General features: G+C 58.0%; 1 protein-coding gene across 7 annotated transcripts in view; it reads left to right on the top strand.

Moving 5' to 3' along the window:
• Positions 1-1339: 1339 nt before the first annotated feature.
• Positions 1340-18193, top strand: part of LOC147729482 (spermine oxidase-like) — a 103234-nt gene continuing 86380 nt past the window's right edge. For 2 of the 7 annotated variants that reach the window (XR_015308317.1, XR_015308315.1), the window contains exons 1-2: positions 1340-1624; positions 9394-10614. Coding sequence is in view for 3 of the 7 variants with exons in the window: in XM_086954348.1 (XP_086810474.1) it covers positions 9425-10614 (1190 nt within the window). In the remaining 4 variants the exon portion in view is untranslated. Of the gene's footprint in view, positions 1824-2999; positions 3056-3392; positions 3456-9393; positions 10615-18193 lie in introns of those variants that run through there. The other 5 variants (XR_015308316.1, XR_015308318.1, XM_086954348.1 and 2 more) reach the window with 5 other exon arrangements.

The following is an 18193-nucleotide window of genomic DNA, read 5'->3' as shown; positions in this document are numbered from 1 at the left end:
AACTCAGAATTTAAAACATAACACCATGGTTGGGGGTTCTCTTTAATATTCAGAATTGATTTCCATTCCAATGAACCCAATTTACAACATTAGGATAAGGAAATACTGGGGAAAAAGCATCATGTTCTAATCTATACCTTGCATTTTTCATGCTGCTCTTTGGTGACGTAATAGCTCTGTGTTCAGTGTTAGGATTTTAACTGATAAACTGCAAATAGCTAAATAACCTTTCAGACAAAAGCAGTAACTCACTGACCTATTTACATGATATGCTTTTTGTGATCCGCGTGGTACACGTTCTTTGCAGCAGGCGTGTTACCCCGCTGTGGCTACCTTACCAGGAGTAAAAACTTCCACTAGCCAAACCTCTGATCTCTCTCAATAAAGATCATTAATCACCGAAGTTATCTTCACATTTTTATTGTTGCCTGAAAATTGCTGGAGACCAGAAATGCAGCAGCAGGAACTTTTCAAGCCGTAATGCACTTGCAAACACGACGCCCCCACCCTAAGTCCGCGACCTTTGTTTGCTTGGTGCATGAAGATGCAAGATTCATATACATGTTTTCTTAACATTTGGTCTGATTACTACGTGAATGTAAATAAGAATAAAGCATACATGCAAACTGTGACTACATGCCTGCTTTTCTCAATATTTCCCTTCAGATATATGCGATTGTATGTGTTTAACATGTGGTGATTTGTATAGGGTCACTTGAAAGTCCACAAGGTTGTCCCTGTCCCCCCCAGAATTTTAGTGTCTCCTACGCCCCTGTAAACATGCAAGGCCCCCCGTGTGGACGGGAAGGGACTCCCACACCTTGTAACCCGCATGGTCTGATCTAACATTGCCTGGCCCTGATGTACGCACGTGTATGTTTGTGTCTGTACACTGTGTGGGATGTAAAGCGCTGTGAGACCCTAAACTGGCGCTATACAAGAAATGAAATAAAGAGTCATTAGTGCGCGCTCTTTTAACCATTATCGGTCGTAGAGTCACTCCTACAGACTGACACTTCCGACCTTCTTACAGCGCATGATGATGTCTTACACATACATGTGAAGTGACAGCAACATGTGAGGCTGCAGCATGGATGAGAGTAGCGCACAAGGGTGCTGATGGCCCTTGAAGTCAGGCCTTTGTGTTGGACCCACATGGAAGCGAGATGCTGAGAGCCCCCCGCCCTCCTCCTTGGCATGCTGCTGCTCGGAGAGGACTGCAGACACCGGGGGCGCTGCTGAGTGTGTCCCGCTGTCTGCAAAAGACACACATTCCGCACATGTCACGGGTGCAGGGCAGGATCCGGCTGCATAAGAGACGCTGGATCCGGCACAGTCTGTGAGTGTGTGCGTGGCACGGCGGGGGCACAGATCATGGGGCACAGGTGGGCCTGGCCAGCTGGGTGCCCCTGAACCCTTCTTATCGCCCGGCCCTGGCTGTGGCTCGCTCATCTTTCCAAAGTTCAGGTGCAGCGCCTGCTCACCTTTATCTGTGGCAGAGTCCGTTCAAAGTCCGGCCTGCCCACTCCCTGCCCTGCCCTGCAGTGAGAGCACAGGACCCCTGGCACGGCCACCAGAGCAGCACCACTCCAGGGCACCGCTGAGGACGCGGGCCGCACGACAGGTGAGCGCCATGTGTGAGCTGCGACCAGAATAGCGCCGCGCTGGAAGGAGGCTGAGGCTCAGCTATAAAGAGGAGACACGAGGGGGGCCCAGTACGGGGTGAGGAGCATCGGCAGAGCTGGCAGGGGCCCCAGAGCTGCACCAGCAGAGGGCGCTGCAGGTACGGGGTGAGGTGCATCGACAGAGCTGGCAGGGGTGAGGTGCACTAGCAGAGGGCGCTACAGGTACGGGGTGAATTGCATCGGCAGAGATGGCAGGGGTGAGGTGCATCGGCAGAGCTGGCAGGGGTCCCAGAGCTGCACCAGCAGAGGGCGCTGCAGGTACGGGGTGAGGTGCACCGACAGAGCTGGCAGGGGTGAGGTGCATCGGCAGAGCTGGCAGGAGCCCCAGAGCTGCACCAGCAGAGGGCGCTGCAGGTACGGGGTGAGGTGCATCGGCAGAGCTGGCAGGGGTCCCAGAGCTGCACCAGCAGAGGGCGCTGCAGGTACGGGGTGAGGTGCATCGGCAGAGCTGGCAGGGGTCCCAGAGCTGCACCAGCAGAGGGCGCTGCAGGTACGGGGTGAGGTGCATCGGCAGAGCTGGCAGGGGCCCCATAGCTGCACCAGCAGAGGGCGCTGCAGGTACGGGGTGAGGTGCATCGGCAGAGCTGGCAGGGGTCCCAGAGCTGCACCAGCAGAGGGCGCTGCAGGTAAGGGGCGAGGTGCATCGGCAGAGCTGGCAGGGGTCCCAGAGCTGCACCAGCAGAGGGCGCTGCAGGTACGGGGCGAGGTGCATCGGCAGAGCTGGCAGAGGTGAGGTGCATCGGCAGAGCTGGCAGGGGCCCCAGAGCTGCACCAGCAGAGGGCGCTGCAGGTACGGGGTGAGGTGCACCGACAGAGCTGGCAGGGGTGAGGTGCACCAGCAGAGGGCGCTACAGGTACGGGGTGAATTGCATCGGCAGAGCTGGCAGGGGTGAGGTGCATCGGCAGAGCTGGCAGGGGTCCCAGAGCTGCACCAGCAGAGGGCGCTGCAGGTACGGGGTGAGGTGCACCGACAGAGCTGGCAGGGGCCCCAGAGCTGGACCAGCAGAGGGCGCTGCAGGTACGGGGTGAGGTGCGCCGACAGAGCTGGCAGGGGCCCCAGAGCTGGACCAGCAGAGGGCGCTACAGGTACGGGGTGAGGTGCATCGACAGAGCTGGCAGGGGCCCCAGAGCTGCACCAGCAGAGGGCGCTGCAGGTACGGGGCGAGCTGCATCGGCAGAGCTGGCAGGGGTGAGGTGCATCGGCAGAGCTGGCAGGGGTGAGGTGCACCAGCAGAGGGCGCTACAGGTACGGGGTGAATTGCATCGGCAGAGCTGGCAGGGGTGAGGTGCATCGGCAGAGCTGGCAGGGGTGAGGTGCATCGGCAGAGCTGGCAGGGGGCCCAGAGCTGCACCGGCAGAGGGCACTGCAGGTACGGGGTGAGATGCATCGGCAGAGCTGGCAGGGGCCCCAGAGCTGCACCAGCAGAGGGCGCTGCAGGTACGGGGTGAGGTGCATCGGCAGAGCTGGCAGGGGTGAGGTGCACCAGCAGAGGGCGCTGCAGGTACGGGGTGAGGTGCATCGGCAGAGCTGGCAGGGGCCCCAGAGCTGCACCAGCAGAGGGCGCTGCAGGTACGGGGTGAGGTGCATCGGCAGAGCTGGCAGGGGTGAGGTGCACCAGCAGAGGGCGCTGCAGGTACGGGGCGAGGTGCATCGGCAGAGCTGGCAGGGGCCCCAGAGCTGCACCAGCAGAGGGCGCTGCGGGCACGGGGTGAGGAGCATCGGCAGAGCTGGCAGGGGCCCCAGAGCTGCACCAGCAGAGGGCGCTGCAGGTACGGGGTGAGGTGCACCAGCAGAGGGCGCTGCAGGTACGGGGTGAGGTGCCCAAGCAGAAATGGTCTGCCCCAGGGGAGTGGTCTGCCCTCAGGGATATTGTGTGTCTTCCCCTAGAGGCACAGACTCACCCGTAGGAGGGCTCTGCCCTCACTGAGGGAGAGGTCTTCATGAAAAGCTTGACCTGTTGTTTATGTCTAGCCGTCCCTCAGACCACGTCCTACAAAGGAGCAGAGGCCCTCAGGGGCAGGGCATTTCCACCCAGGACCGGTGTGCTCTCATTGGAGATCTTATCTCAAGGGATCTTCTATCCTTAGAGATGGAATTTGTTCCGAGAGCACGTCAACCAGTTGTGCCCTCAGAGCAGATGTGTGCCCTCAGAGCAGAGGTGTGCCCTCAGACCCCTGGTGTGCCCTCAAAGCACGGGTGTGCCTTCGCAGCAGAGGTGTGCTCTCAGATCAGAGGGCTCGCCTCAGAGCACTGGTGTGCCCTCAGAGCAGAGGTGTGCCCTCAGAGCTGAGGTGTGCCCTCAGAGCAGAGGTGTGCCCTCAGAGCAGAGGTGTGCCCTCAGAGCAGAGGGTCCCCTCAGAGCAGAGGTGTGCCCTCAGAGCAGATGTGTGCCCTCAGAGCAGATGTGTGCCCTTAGAGCAGAGGTCTGATCTCAGAGCAGAGGTGTGCCCTCAGAGCAGAGGTGTGCCCTCAGAGCAGAGGTGTGCCCTCAGAGCAGATGTGTGCCCTTAGAGCAGAGGTCTGATCTCAGAGCAGAGGTGTGCCCTCAGAGGAGCAGAGGTGTGCCCTCAGAGCAGAGGTGTGCCCTCAGAGCTGAGGTGTGCCCTCAGAGCAGATGTGTGCCCTCAGAGCAGAGGTGTGCCCTCAGAGCAGAGGGTCCCCTCAAAGCAGAGGTGTGCCCTTAGAGCAGAGGTCTGATCTCAGAGCAGAGGTGTGCCCTCAGAGCAGATGTGTGCCCTTAGAGCAGAGGTCTGATCTCAGAGCAGCGGTGTGCCCTTTAGAGCACTGGTGTGTCCTCAGAGCACTGGTGTGCCATCAGAACACTGGTGTGCCCTCAGAGCAGAGGTGTGCCCTCAGAGCAGAGGGTCCCCTCAGAGCAGAGGTGTGCCCTTAGAGCAGAGGTCTGATCTCAGAGCAGAGGTGTGCCCTCAGAGGAGCAGAGGTGTGCCCTCAGAGCAGAGGTGTGCCCTCAGAGCTGAGGTGTGCCCTCAGAGCAGATGTGTGCCCCCAGAGCAGAGGTGTGCCCTCAGAGCAGAGGTGTACCCTCAGAGCACGGGTGTGCCCTCAGAGGAGCAGAGGTGTGCCCTCAGAGCAGAGGTGTGCCCTCAGAGCTGAGGTGTGCCCTCAGAGCAGATGTGTGCCCTCAGAGCAGAGGTGTGCTCTCAGAGCAGAGGGTCCCCTCAAAGCAGAGGTGTGCCCTTAGAGCAGAGGTCTGATCTCAGAGCAGAGGTGTGCCCTCAGAGCAGAGGTGTGCCCTCAGAGCAGAGGTGTGCCCTCAGAGCACGGGTGTGTCCTCAGAGCACTGGTGTGCCATCAGAACACTGGTGTGCCCTCAGAGCCCTGGTGTGCCCTCAGAGCTGAGGTGTGCCCTCAGAGCAGAGGGTCCTCTCAGAGCAGAGGTGTGCCCTTAGAGCAGAGGTCTGATCGCAGAGGTGTGCCCTCAGAGCAGAGGTGTGCCCTCAGAGCTGAGGTGTGCCCTCAGAGCAGATGTGTGCCCTTAGAGCAGAGGTCTGATCTCAGAGCTGAGGTGTGCCCTCAGAGCAGAGGTGTGCCCTCAGAGCACGGGTGTGTCCTCAGAGCACTGGTGTGCCCTCAGAGCCCTGGTGTGCCCTCAGAGCTGAGGTGTGCCCTCAGAGCAGAGGTGTGCCCTTTAGAGCACTGGTGTGTCCTCAGAGCACTGGTGTCCCCTCAGAGCACTGGTGTGCCCTCAGAGCAGAGGTGTGCCCTCAGAGCTGAGGTGTGCCCTCAGAGCAAAGGTGTGCCCTAGGGGCACAGGTGTACCCTCAGAGCAGAGGTGTGCCCTCAGAGCAGAGGTGTGCCCTAGGGGCACGTGTGTGCCCTCAGAGCAGAGGTGTGCCCTCAGAGCAGAGGTGTGCCCTAGGGGCACAGGTGTACCCTCAGAGCAGAGGTGTGCCCTCAGAGCAGAGGTGTGCCCTCAGAGCAGAGGTGTGCCCTCAGAGCAGAGGTGTGAGCAGAGGTGTGCCCTCAGAGCAGAGGTGTGCCCTCAGAGCACTGGTGTGCCCTCAGAGCAGAGGTGTGCCCTTAGAGCGTGGGTGTGCCCTCAGAGCAGAGGGGTGCCCTCAGAGCAGAGGTGTGCCCTAGGGGCACAGGTGTACCCTCAGAGCAGAGGTGTGCCCTCAGAGCAGAGGTGTGCCCTCAGAGCAGAGGTGTGCCCTCAGAGCACTGGTGTGCCCTCAGAGCAGAGGTGTGCCCTTAGAGCGTGGGTGTGCCCTCAGAGCAGAGGTGTGCCCTCGGAGCCGTGGTTTGCCCTCGGGGCAGCGGAGTGCCCTCAGAGCCGACGTCCATCCCTCAGATGCTCCGCCTGCTTCCTAGAGAGCGTCCGCCTTCCAGATTCCTGGCAACCTCTCGCTCCCATAGCAACGCCGCCACCTAGCAACCGCCTCCCAAGGCACTGCCGGAGGAGTTATCTTGGAAGTGGGACCCGAATGCCTGAGCTTGTCCCGTGAGCTGGACGCGCAGCCCTGCGTGGGACCCTCTGAACACCCTGCCCGGACTATGAGCGCCCCTGTCATGGGTAACATCTGGCAGGTGAGGCCCGGCTCTGGGCGGGCGGAGGGGAGCCCTGGGCAGGAGCAAGAGGGGCTTCGAGCCCAGCTCTACTGCTCTCTCGGGTGGAAGCCTGAGGCTGGGTCACATCTGGGTGGCGAGGCACAGCCTCAGAGGCTGGGTCACATCTGGGAGGCGAGGCATAGCCTTAGAGGCTGGGTCACATCTGGGTGGCGAGGCACAGCCTCAGAGGCTGGGTCACATCTGGGAGGCAAGGCACAGCCTCAGAAGCTGGGTCACATCTGGGTATCGACGCACAGCCTCAGAGGCTTGGTCACATCTGGGAGGCGAGGCACAGCCTCAGAGGCTGGGTCACATCTGGGAGGCGAGGCATAGCCTTAGAGGCTGGGTCACATCTGGGTGTTGAGGCACAGCCTCAGAGACTTGGTCACATCTGGGTGGCGAGGCACAGCCTCAGAGGCTGGGTCACATCTGGGTATCGACGCACAGCCTCAGAGGCTTGGTCACATCTGGGAGGCGAGGCACAGCCTCAGAGGCTGGACCACATCTGGGAGGCAAGGCACAGCCTCAGAAGCTGGGTCACATCTGGGTATCGACGCACAGCCTCAGAGGCTTGGTCACATCTGGGAGGCGAGGCACAGCCTCAGAGGCTGGGCCACATCTGGGTGTCGAGGCAAAGCCTCAGAGGCTTGGTCACATCTGGGAGGCGAGGCACAGCCTCAGAAGCTGGGTCACATCTGGGTATCGACGCACAGCCTCAGAGGCTTGGTCACATCTGGGAGGCGAGGCACAGCCTCAGAGGCTGGGCCACATCTGGGTGTCGAGGCAAAGCCTCAGAGACTTGGTCACATCTGGGTGTCGAGGCATAGCCTCAGAGGCTGGGCCACATCTGGGTGTCGAGGCAAAGCCTCAGAGGCTTGGTCACATCTGGGTGTCGAGGCAAAGCCTCAGAGGCTGGGTCACATCTGGGAGGCGAGGCATAGCCTTAGAGGCTTGGTCACATCAGGGAGGCGAGGCATCTGGGAGGCGAGGCATACCCTTAGAGGCTGGGTCACATCTGGGTATCGACGCACAGCCTCAGAGGCTTGGTCACATCTGGGTGTCGTGGCAAAGCCTCAGAGGCTTGGTCACATCTGGGTGTCGAGGCAAAGCCTCAGAGGCTTGGTCACATCTGGGAGGCGAGGCATAGCCTCAGAGGCAGGGTCACATTTGGGAGGCGAGGCATAGCCTCAGAGGCAGGGCCACATCTGGGTGTCGAGGCACAGCCTCAGAGGCTGGGTCACATCTGGGAGGCGAGGCACAGCCTCAGAGGCTGGGCCACATCTGGGTGTCGAGGCAAAGCCTCAGAGGCTTGGTCACATCTGGGTGTCGAGGCAAAGCCTCAGAGGCTGGTTCACATCTGGGAGGCGAGGCATAGCCTTAGAGGCTTGGTCACATCAGGGAGGCGAGGCATCTGGGAGGCGAGGCATACCCTTAGAGGCTGGGTCACATCTGGGTATCGACGCACAGCCTCAGAGGCTTGGTCACATCTGGGTGTCGAGGCAAAGCCTCAGAGGCTTGGTCACATCTGGGAGGCGAGGCATAGCCTCAGAGGCAGGGTCACATTTGGGAGGCGAGGCATAGCCTCAGAGGCAGGGCCCCATCTGGGTGTCGAGGCACAGCCTCAGAGGCTGGGTCACATCTGGGAGGCGAGGCACAGCCTCAGAGGCTGGGCCACATCTGGGTGTCGAGGCAAAGCCTCAGAGGCTTGGTCACATCTGGGTGTCGAGGCAAAGCCTCAGAGGCTGGGTCACATCTGGGAGGCAAGGCATAGCCTTAGAGGCTTGGTCACATCAGGGAGGCGAGGCATCTGGGAGGCGAGGCATACCCTTAGAGGCTGGGTCACATCTGTGTATCGACGCACAGCCTCAGAGGCTTGGTCACATCTGGGTGTCGAGGCAAAGCCTCAGAGGCTGGGTCACATCTGGGAGGCGAGGCATAGCCTTAGAGGCTTGGTCACATCAGGGAGGCGAGGCATCTGGGAGGCGAGGCATACCCTTAGAGGCTGGGTCACATCTGGGTATCGACGCACAGCCTCAGAGGCTTGGTCACATCTGGGTGTCGAGGCAAAGCCTCAGAGGCTTGGTCACATCTGGGAGGCGAGGCATAGCCTTAGAGGCTGGGTCACATCTGGGTATCGAGGCACAGTCTCAGAGGCTGTGTCACATCTGGGAGGCGAGGCACAGCATCAGAGGCTGGGTCACTTCTGGGTGTCGAGGCAAAGCCTCAGAGGCAGGGCCACATCTGGGTGTCGAGGCAAAGCCTCAGAGGCTGAGCTAGGCTTTCCACGGTGCCACGTTATGGCTCTCAACCCTCTCTGTGGTCTTGGATACAAACGAGGCTAGCAAGAGCAGGCCTCAGAGGCTGAGCTTGGCTTTCCTCGGTGCCACGTTATGGGTTCACCCCTCTCTGTGGTCCTGGATACAAACGAGGCTAGCAAGAGCAGGCCTCAGAGGCTGGGCTCATCTTCCCATGGTGGCGCGCTGTGGCCATCTCTCCCGCTCTGTGTGGTCCTGGCTTCAGAGGAGGCTGGTATTTTTGGAAGGAGGCTAGCCTTGCAGGACTGCGGGTCCACAGGAGGCACTTGGAGCCCAGCCCTCCTCTGTCTCTGGGGTCATGGCTGGGAAAGGCACAGCCTCAGAGATTGGATGAGTCTTCTGGACAGAGGTCTGCCCTGGAGTCCCATGGTGGGCCACCTCACCTCCACACCGGTCTGCTTTTAGATCCAGGTCACAACTGGCAGGGGTGGAGAGCCCAGTCGAGGAAGAAGAGCCCTTTGGTGACTTTGATTCCAGCGGTCGCCTAGCCCTATCCCGGAGACTAGGATAGGCCTTCGAGTCCAGCTGTCGTTGTGGTCTTGACTAGACATGGGTTGGATCAGGCAGGTCAGGCACAGGCTCAGGGAGTGGTCAGTTCTTGAAGGAGACATGTCTGGTCTGGTGTCAAGGAGTAGGACGCAGAGTCGAGGTCCCTCCTCACACCTTGTGTGGCATGCTTGGCTAGGCCTGCTGTCCCCTCCTGCCCTGGTGGCTGCCACTGTCCACGGCTTACGGACAAGGTCCATCGGGGGTAATTTTGAGTGACCATGACCAGCGGGTTGTGGTCATCTTGTTATTGAGACCTCTTCTTCTTTTCTTGCAGACACCTCCCCGTCACTCCAGTTCCATCACCCATGGCTTCCAGCTCCACTTCCACCGAGCCCCGCATCGTCATCGTTGGCGCTGGCTTTGCTGGGTTAGCAGCGGCAACAACATTGGTGAAAAGCGGACTAAAAAATGTGGTCATCCTGGAGGCGATGGACTACGCCGGGGGGCGGACTCACACGGTGAGTCCCTTTGAGCAAAGCATCATTGAGATGGGGGCCACCTGGATCCACGGGCAGAAGAACAACCCTCTTTACCAACTAGCCAAGAGCCAGGGTCTACTAGCCCAAGATGGCTTCCAGATGACCTCTTGCCAACCGGGTGTGGTGGGCCCTGAGCATTACTTCTTCACTGAGCACGGGGACCAGCTGCAGAGGGAGGACGTACAGAAGGTCTCCGCGTTCTTTGCTGCGTTGATCACCAGGATTATGGAGCAGGGCTTCAAGGCGGACTACAACTCCTGGTCACTGGGCGACTTCCTGGACCAGGAGTTCTTGGCATCGGGCTTGTCAGAGTCAGCGGGTGTGGACTTGGTCTTTGAGTGGTGTAAGAGGATGGAGTGCGTCGATGAAGCCGTCAACTCCATGTATGAGTTTGCCTTAAGCCAGCTTGGGCTCTACACTCGCCTGGATGGTCCTTTCTTCAACAGCTTGGGAGCCGGGGGCTACCAGGCCATTGTAGACTCCCTTGTGGAGACCCTTCCACCCACCACCCTTCGCCTTGGCAAGCCTGTGGAGTGCATCCAGTGGTCCGGCTCATCTCAGAAGGACGCGGATGGGACCCACCACCACCCAGTGAGGGTGCTCTGCGATGGTGGCGATGAGTTCCTTGCAGACCACACCATTGTCACTGTGTCGCTCGGCTGCCTCAAGGAGCGCGCTCAGACCATGTTCAAGCCTCTTCTACCCCAAGGCAAGATGGAGGCCATAGGCAGGCTGGGCTTTGGGACGGTGGCCAAGATCTTCCTGGAGTTTGAGGAGCCCTTCTGGCCCGAGGACTGCATGGGCATCCAGCTGCTCTGGGAGAAGGGCCCGGAGGATAAGGGAGTGTATAACACTCACAAGACGGTAGGCGATTGGACGAGCGACTGGTTCAAGAAGATTGGCGGCTTCGACCGGGTGTCGCGACACCGGAGTGTCCTGTGTGGGTGGATAACAGGACTGGCGGCAGAGCACATGGAGACCCTGCCAGAGGCGGAAGTGGGTGAAACGTGTGTCAGGTAAACTCAAGACTAGGATATCCAACCAGTTGCCAAGGTTTATATACATTTCTTCTGTGCAGTGCTTATGTACTGTTAGAGCACACAAGCCGTGCACACTAACCAATGCTGCGCAGAGGTTATGCGCTGCTACTATGCACCTCTCATGCACACTCCTACACACTGCCAATGCTAGGAAGAACTTATGCACTGATGCCTCTCCTGCTCACTACTACATACGTCCAATGCTACGAATAAGTTATGCAAACATACTATACACCTCTCATCCGCACTTCTGCACTGTACTAATGCTGTGCAGAGCTTAGGCACTGCTACTATGCACCTCTTATGCATACTTCTGCATGCGTTCAATGCTGCATAGAACCTATGCACTGTTACTGCACACCTGATATACACACATCTGCGCACTGCTAGTGCTGCAAAGAGGTTATGCACATGACTGCACATTGTCTGTGCTGAGAAGTGCGCATGCACTGCTACTGCCAGCCTGACATGCACACATTCATCCCTCTGCTGAAATCCTCCTCCTCTTCCCTCTGGTCATCCTAGTCTGCTAGTGCTACTGGCCCTCCTGCTGAAATCCTCCTCCTCTTCCCTCTGGTCATCCTAGTCTGCTAGTGCTACTGGCCCTCCTGCTGGTTTTCCTCCTCCTCTTCCCTCTGGTCATCCTAGTCTGCTAGTGCTACTGGCCCTCCTGCTGGTTTTCCTCCTTCTCTTCCCTCTGGTCATCCTAGTCTGCTAGTGCTACTGGCCCTCCTGCTAGCTTTCCTCCTCCTGGCCCCTCTGGTCACCCTAGTCTGCTTTTGTTTCTGACCCTCCTGCTGATTTCCCTCCTCCTTTTCCCTCTGGTCATCCTAGTCTGCTAGTTCTACTGGCCCTCCTGCTAGCTTTCCTCCTCCTGGCCTCTCTGGTCATGCTAGTCTGCTAGTGCTACTGGCCCTCCTGCTGGTGTTCCTCCTTCTCTTCCCTCTGGTCATCCTAGTCTGCTAGTGCTACTGGCCCTCCTGCTGGTTTTCCTCCTCCTATTCCCTCTGGTCATCCTAGTCTGCTAGTTCTACTGGCCCTCCTGCTAGCTTTTATCCTCCTGACCTCTCTGGTCCTCCTAGTCTGATAGTGCTACTGGCCCTCCTGCTGGTTACCCTCCTCCTCTTCCCTCTGGTCTTCCTAGTCTGCTAGTGCTACTGGCCCTCCTTCTGGCTTTCCTCCTCCTCTTCCCTCTGGTCATCCTAGTCTGCTGGTGTTTCCGTCCCTCCTGCTGGTTTACCTCCTCCTATTCCCTCTGGTCATCCTAGTCTGCTAGTTCTACTGGCCCTCCTGCTAGCTTTCCTCCTCCTGAACTCTCTGGTCCTCCTAGTCTGATAGTGCTACTGGCCCTCCTGCTGGTTACCCTCCTCCTCTTTCCTCTGGTCTTCCTAGTCTGCTAGTGCTACTGGCCCTCCAGCTGATCTTCCTCCTCCTCTCCCCTTTGGTCATCCTAGTCTGCTAGTGCCACTGGCCCTCCTGCTGGTTTTCCTCCTCCTCTTCCCTCTGGTCATCCTAGTCTGCTAGTGCTACTAGCCCTCCTGCTGGTTTTCCTCCTTCTCTTCCCTCTGGTCATCCTAGTCTGCTAGTGCAACTGGCCCTCCAGCTGATTGTCCTCCTCCTCTTCCCTCTGGTCATCCTAGTCTGCTAGTGCTACTGGCCCTCCTGCTAGCTTTCCTCCTCCTGACCTCTCTGGTCATCCTAGTCTGCTAGTGCAACTGGCCCTCCAGCTGATTTTCCTCCTCCTCTTCCCTCTGGTCATCCTAGTCTGCTAGTGCTACTGGCCCTCCTGCTAGCTTTCCTCCTCCTGACCTCTCTGGTCATCCTAGTCTGCTAGTGCAACTGGCCCTCCAGCTGATTTTCCTCCTCCTCTTCCCTCTGGTCATCCTAGTCTGCTAGTGCTACTGGCACTCCTGCTGGTTTTCCTCCTCCTGGCCCCTCTGGTCACCCTAGTCTGTTTTTGTTTCTGACCCTCCTGCTGGTTTCCCTCCTCCTCTTCCCTCTGGTCATCCTAGTCTGCTAGTGCTACTGGCTCTTCCGCTAGTTTTCCTCCTCCTCTTCCCTCTGGTCATCCTAGTCTGCAAGAGCTACTGGCCCTCCTGCTGGTTTCCCTCCTCCTCTTCCCACTAGTCATCCTAGTCTGCTAGTGCTACTGGCCCTCCTGCTAGCTTTCCTCCTCCTGACCTCTCTGGTCATCCTAATCTGCTAGTGCTACTGGCCCTCCTGCTGGTTTTCCTCCTCCTGACCTCTCTGGTCATCCTAGTCTGCTAGTGCTACTGGCCCTCCTGCTGGTTTTTCCTCCTCCTGTTCCCTCTGGTCATCCTAGTCTGCTGGTGCTACTGGCCCTCCAGCTGATTTTCCTCCTCTTCTTCCCTCTGGTCATCCTAGTCCGCTAGTGCTACTGGCCCTCCTGCTGGTTTTCCTCCTCCTGGCCCCTCTGGTCACCCTAGTCTGCTTTTGTTTCTGACCCTCCTGCTGGTTTCCCTCCTCCTCTTCCCTCTGGTCATCCTAGTCTGCTAGTGCTACTGGCCCTCCTGCTAGCTTTCCTCCTCCTGGCCTCTCTGGTCATGCTAGTCTGCTAGTGCTACTGGCACTCCTGCTGGTTTTCCTCCTCTTCCCTCTGGTCATTCTAGTCTGCTAATGGTACTGGCCCTCCTGCTGGTTTTCCTCCTCCTTTTCCCTCTGGTCATTCTAGTCCGCTAGTGCTACTGGCCCTCCTGCTAGCTTTTCTTCTTCTGACCTCTCTGGTCATCCTAGTCTGCTAGTGCTACTGGCCCTCCTGCTGGTTTCCCTCCTCCTCTTCCCTCTGGTCATCCTAGTCTGCTAGTGCTACTGGCACTCCTGCTGGTTTTCCTCCTCATCTTCCCTCTGGTCATCCTAGTCTGCTAGTGCTACTGGCCCTCCTGCTAGCTTTCCTCCACCTGACCTCTCTGGTCATCCTAGTCTGCTAGTGCTACTGGCCCTCCTGCTGGTTTTCCTCCTCCTCTTCCCTCTGGTCATCCTAGTCTGCTAGTGCTACTGGCCCTCCTGCTGGTTTCCCTCCTCCTTTTCCCTTTGGTCATCCTAGTCTGCTAGTTCTACTGGCCCTCCTGCTAGCTTTCCTCCTCCTGACCTCTCTGGTCCTTCTAGTCTGATAGTGCTACTGGCCCTCCTGCTGGTTACCCTCCTCCTCTTCCCTCTGGTCATCCTAGTCTGCTAGTGCTACTGGCCCTCCTGCTGCCTTTCCTCCTCCTCTTCCCTCTGGTCATCCTAGTCTGCTAGTGCTACAGGCCCTCCTGCTAGCTTTCCTCCTCCTGACCTCTCTGGTCATCCTAGTCTGCTAGTGCTACTGGCCCTCCTGCTGGTTTTCCTCCTCCTCTTCCCTCTGGTCATCCTAATCTGCTAGTGCTACTGGCCCTCCTGCTAGCTTTCCCCCTCCTGACCTCTCTGGTCATCCTAGTCTGCTAGTGCTACTGGCCCTCCTGCTGGTTTTCCTCCTCCTGACCTCTCTGGTCATCCTAGTCTGCTAGTGCTAATGGACCTCCTGCTAATTTTCCTCCTCCTCTTCCCTCTGGTCATCCTAGTCTGCTAGTGCTACTGGCCCTCCAGCTGATTTTCCTCCTCCTCTTCCCTCTGGTCATCCTAGTCTGCTAGTGCTACTGGCCCTCCTGCTGGTTTTCCTCCTCTTGGCCCCCCTGGTCACCATAGTCTGCTTTTGTTTCTGACCCTCCTGCTGGTTTCCCTCCTCCTCTTCCCTCTGGTCATCCTAGTCTGCTAGAGCTACTGGCCCTCCTGCTGGTTTCCCTCCTCCTTTTCCCTTTGGTCATCCTAGTCTGCTAGTTCTACTGGCCCTCCTGCTAGCTTTCCTCCTCCTGACCTCTCTGGTCCTTCTAGTCTGATAGTGCTACTGGCCCTCCTGCTGGTTACCCTCCTCCTCTTCCCTCTGGTCATCCTAGTCTGCTAGTGCTACTGGCCCTCCTGCTGGCTTTCCTCCTCCTCTTCCCTCTGGTCATCCTAGTCTGCTAGTGCTACAGGCCCTCCTGCTAGCTTTCCTCCTCCTGACCTCTCTGGTCATCCTAGTCTGCTAGTGCTACTGGCCCTCCTGCTGGTTTTCCTCCTCCTCTTCCCTCTGGTCATCCTAATCTGCTAGTGCTACTGGCCCTCCTGCTAGCTTTCCCCCTCCTGACCTCTCTGGTCATCCTAGTCTGCTAGTGCTACTGGCCCTCCTGCTGGCTTTCCTCCTCCTTTTCCCTCTGGTCATCCTAGTCTGCTAGTGCTACTGGCCCACCTGCTGGTTTCCCTCCTCCTCTTTTCTCTGGTCACCCTAGTCTGCTAGTGCTACTGGCCCTCCTGCTAGCCTTCCTCCTCCTGACCTCTCTGGTCATCCTAGTCTGCTAGTGCTACTGGCCCTCCTGCTGGTTTTCCTCCTCCTGACCTCTCTGGTCATCATAGTCTGCTAGTGCTACTGGACCTCCTGCTAATTTTCCTCCTCCTCTTCCCTCTGGTCATCCTAGTCTGCTAGTGCTACTGGCCCTCCAGCTGATTTTCCTCCTCCTCTTCCCTCTGGTCATCCTAGTCTGCTAGTGCTACTGGCCCTCCTGCTGGTTTTCCTCCTCTTGGCCCCTCTGGTCACCATAGTCTGCTTTTGTTTCTGACCCTCCTGCTGGTTTCCCTCCTCCTCTTCCCTCTGGTCATCCTAGTCTGCTAGTGCTACTGGCCCTCCTGCTGGTTTTCCTCCTCCTGACCTCTCTGGTCATCCTAGTCTGCTAGTGCTACTGGACCTCCTGCTGGTGTTCCTCCTCCTGTTCCCTCTGGACATCCTAGTCTGCTAGTGCTACTGGCCCTCCAGCTGACTTTCCTCCTCCTCTTCCCTCTGGTCATCCTAGTCTGCTAGTGCTACTGGCCCTCCTGCTAGCTTTCCTCCTCCTGACCTCTCTGGTCATCCTAGTCTGCTAGTGCTACTGGCCCTCCTGCTGGTTTTCCTCCTCCTCTTCCCTCTGATCATCCTAGTCTGCTAGTTCTACTGGCCCTCCTGCTAGCTTTCCTCCCCCTTCCCTCTGGTCATCCTAGTCTGCTAGTGCTACTGGCACTCCTGCTGGTTTTCCTCCTCCTTTTCGCTCTGGTCATCCAAGTCTGCTAGTGTTACTGGCCCTCCTGCTAGCTTTCCTCCTCCTGACCTCTCTGGTCATCCTAGTCTGCTAGTGCTACTTGCCCTCCTGCTAGCTTTCCTCCTCCTGACCTCTCTGGTCATCCTAGTCTGCTAGTGCTACTGGCCCTCCTGCTGGTTTCCTCCTCCTCTTCCCACTAGTCATCCTAGTCTGCTAGTGCTACTGGCCCTCCTGCTGGCTTTCCTCCTCCTCTTCCCTCTGGTCATCCTAGTCTGCTAGTGCTACTGGCCCCCCTGCTGGCTTTCCTCCTCCTCTTCCCTCTGGTCATCCTAGTCTGCTAGTGCAACTGGCCGTCCTGCTGGTTTTCCTCCTCCTCTTCCCTCTGGTCATCCTAGTCTGCTAGTGCTACTGGCCCTCCTGCTGGCTTTCCTCCTCCTCTTCCCTCTGGTCATCCTAGTCTGCTAGTGCTACTGGCCCTCCTGCTGGTTTCCCTCCTCCTTTTCCCTCTGGTCATCCTAGTCTGCAAGCGCTACTGGCCCTCCTGCTAGCTTTCCTCCTCCTGACCTCTCTGGTCATCCTAGTCTGCTAGTGCTACTGGACCTCCCGCTGGTGTTCCTCCTCCTCTTCCCTCTGGTTATCCTAGTCTGCTAGTGCTACTGGCCCTCCTGCTGGTGTTCCTCCTCCTCTTCCCTCTGGTCATCCTAGTCTGCTAGTGCTACTGGCCCTCCTGCTGGTTACCCTCCTCCTCTTCCCTCTGGTCATCCTAGTCTGCTAGTGCTACTGGCCCTCCTGCTGGCTTTCCTCCTCCTCTTCCCTCTGGTCATCCTAGTCTACTAGTGCTACTGGCCCTCCTGCTAGCTTTCCTCCTCCTGACCTCTCTGGTCATCCTAGTCTGCTAGTGCTACTGGCCCTCCTGCTGGTTTCCTCCTCCTTTTCCCACTAGTCATCCTAGTCTGCTAGTGCTACTGGCCCTCCTGCTGGCTTTCCTCCTCCTGACCTCTCTGGTCATCCTGGTCTGCTAGTGTTACTGGCCCTCCTGCTAGCTTTCCTCCTCCTGACCTCTCTGGTCATCCTAGTCTGCTAGTGCTACTGGACCTCCTGCTGGTGTTCCTCCTCCTCTTCCCTCTGGTCATCCTAGTCTGCTTTTGTTTCTGACCCTCCTGCTGGTTTCCCTCCTCCTCTTCCCTCTGGTCATCCTAGTCTGCTAGTGCTACTGGCCCTCCTGCTAGATTTCCTCCTCCTGACCTCTCTGGTCATCCTAGTCTGCTAGTGCTACTGGCCCTCCTGCTGGCTTTCCTCCTCCTCTTCCCTCTGGTCACCCTAGTCTGCTAGTGCTACTGGCCCTCCTGCTGGTTTTCCTCCTTCTCTTCCCTCTGGACATCCTAGTCTGCTAGTGCTACTATCCCTCCTGCTGGTTTCCCTCCTCCTTTTCCCTCTGGTCATCCTAGTCTGCTAGTGCTACTGGCCCTCCTGCTGGCTTCCCTCCTCCTCTTCCCACTAGTCATCCTAGTCTGCTAGTGCTACTGGCCCTCCTGCTGGCTTTCCTCCTCCTGACCTCTCTGGTCATCCTAGTCTGCTAGTGTTACTGGCCCTTCTGCTAGCTTTCCTCCTCCTGACCTCTCTGGTCATCCTAGTCTGCTAGTGCTACTGGCCCTCCTGCTAGCTTTCCTCCTCCTGACCTCTCTGGTCATCCTAGTCTGCTAGTGCTACTGGCCCTCCTGCTGGTTTTCCTCCTCCTGACCTCTCTGGTCATCCAAGTCTGCTAGTGCTACTGGACCTCCTGCTAACTTTCCTCCTCCTCTTCCATCTGGTCATCCTAGTCTGCTAGTGCTACTGGCCCTCCAGCTGATTATCCTCCTCCTCTTCCCTCTGGTCATACTTGTCTGCTAGTGCTACTGGCCCTCCTGCTGGTTTTCCTCCTCTTGGCCCCTCTGGTCACCATAGTCTGCTTTTGTTTCTGACCCTCCTGCTGGTTTCCCTCCTCCTCTTCCCTCTGGTCATCCTAGTCTGCTAGTGCTACTGGCCCTCCTGCTGGTTTTCCTCCTCCTGACCTCTCTGGTCATCCTAGTCTGCTAGTGCTACTGGACCTCCTGCTGGTGTTCCTCCTCCTGTTCCCTCTGGACATCCTAGTCTGCTAGTGCTACTGTCCCTCCAGCTGACTTTCCTCCTCCTCTTCCCTCTGGTCATCCTAGTCTGCTAGTGCTACTGGCCCTCCTGCTAGCTTTCCTCCTCCTGACCTCTCTGGTCATCCTAGTCTGCTAGTGCTACTGGCCCTCCTGCTGGTTTTCCTCCTCCTCTTCCCTCTGATCATCCTAGTCTGCTAGTGCTAGTGGCCCTCCTGCTGGTTTCCCTCCTCCTTTTCCCTCTGGTCATCCTAGTCTGCTAGTTCTACTGGCCCTCCTGCTAGCTTTCCTCCCCCTTCCCTCTGGTCATCCTAGTCTGCTAGTGCTACTGGCACTCCTGCTGGTTTT

Source organism: Lissotriton vulgaris, chromosome 2_1 (assembly GCF_964263255.1).
Source record: "Lissotriton vulgaris chromosome 2_1, aLisVul1.2, whole genome shotgun sequence".
Classification (NCBI taxonomy): domain Eukaryota; kingdom Metazoa; phylum Chordata; class Amphibia; order Caudata; family Salamandridae; genus Lissotriton; species Lissotriton vulgaris.
This window is presented reverse-complemented; position numbering and strand designations above follow the sequence as displayed.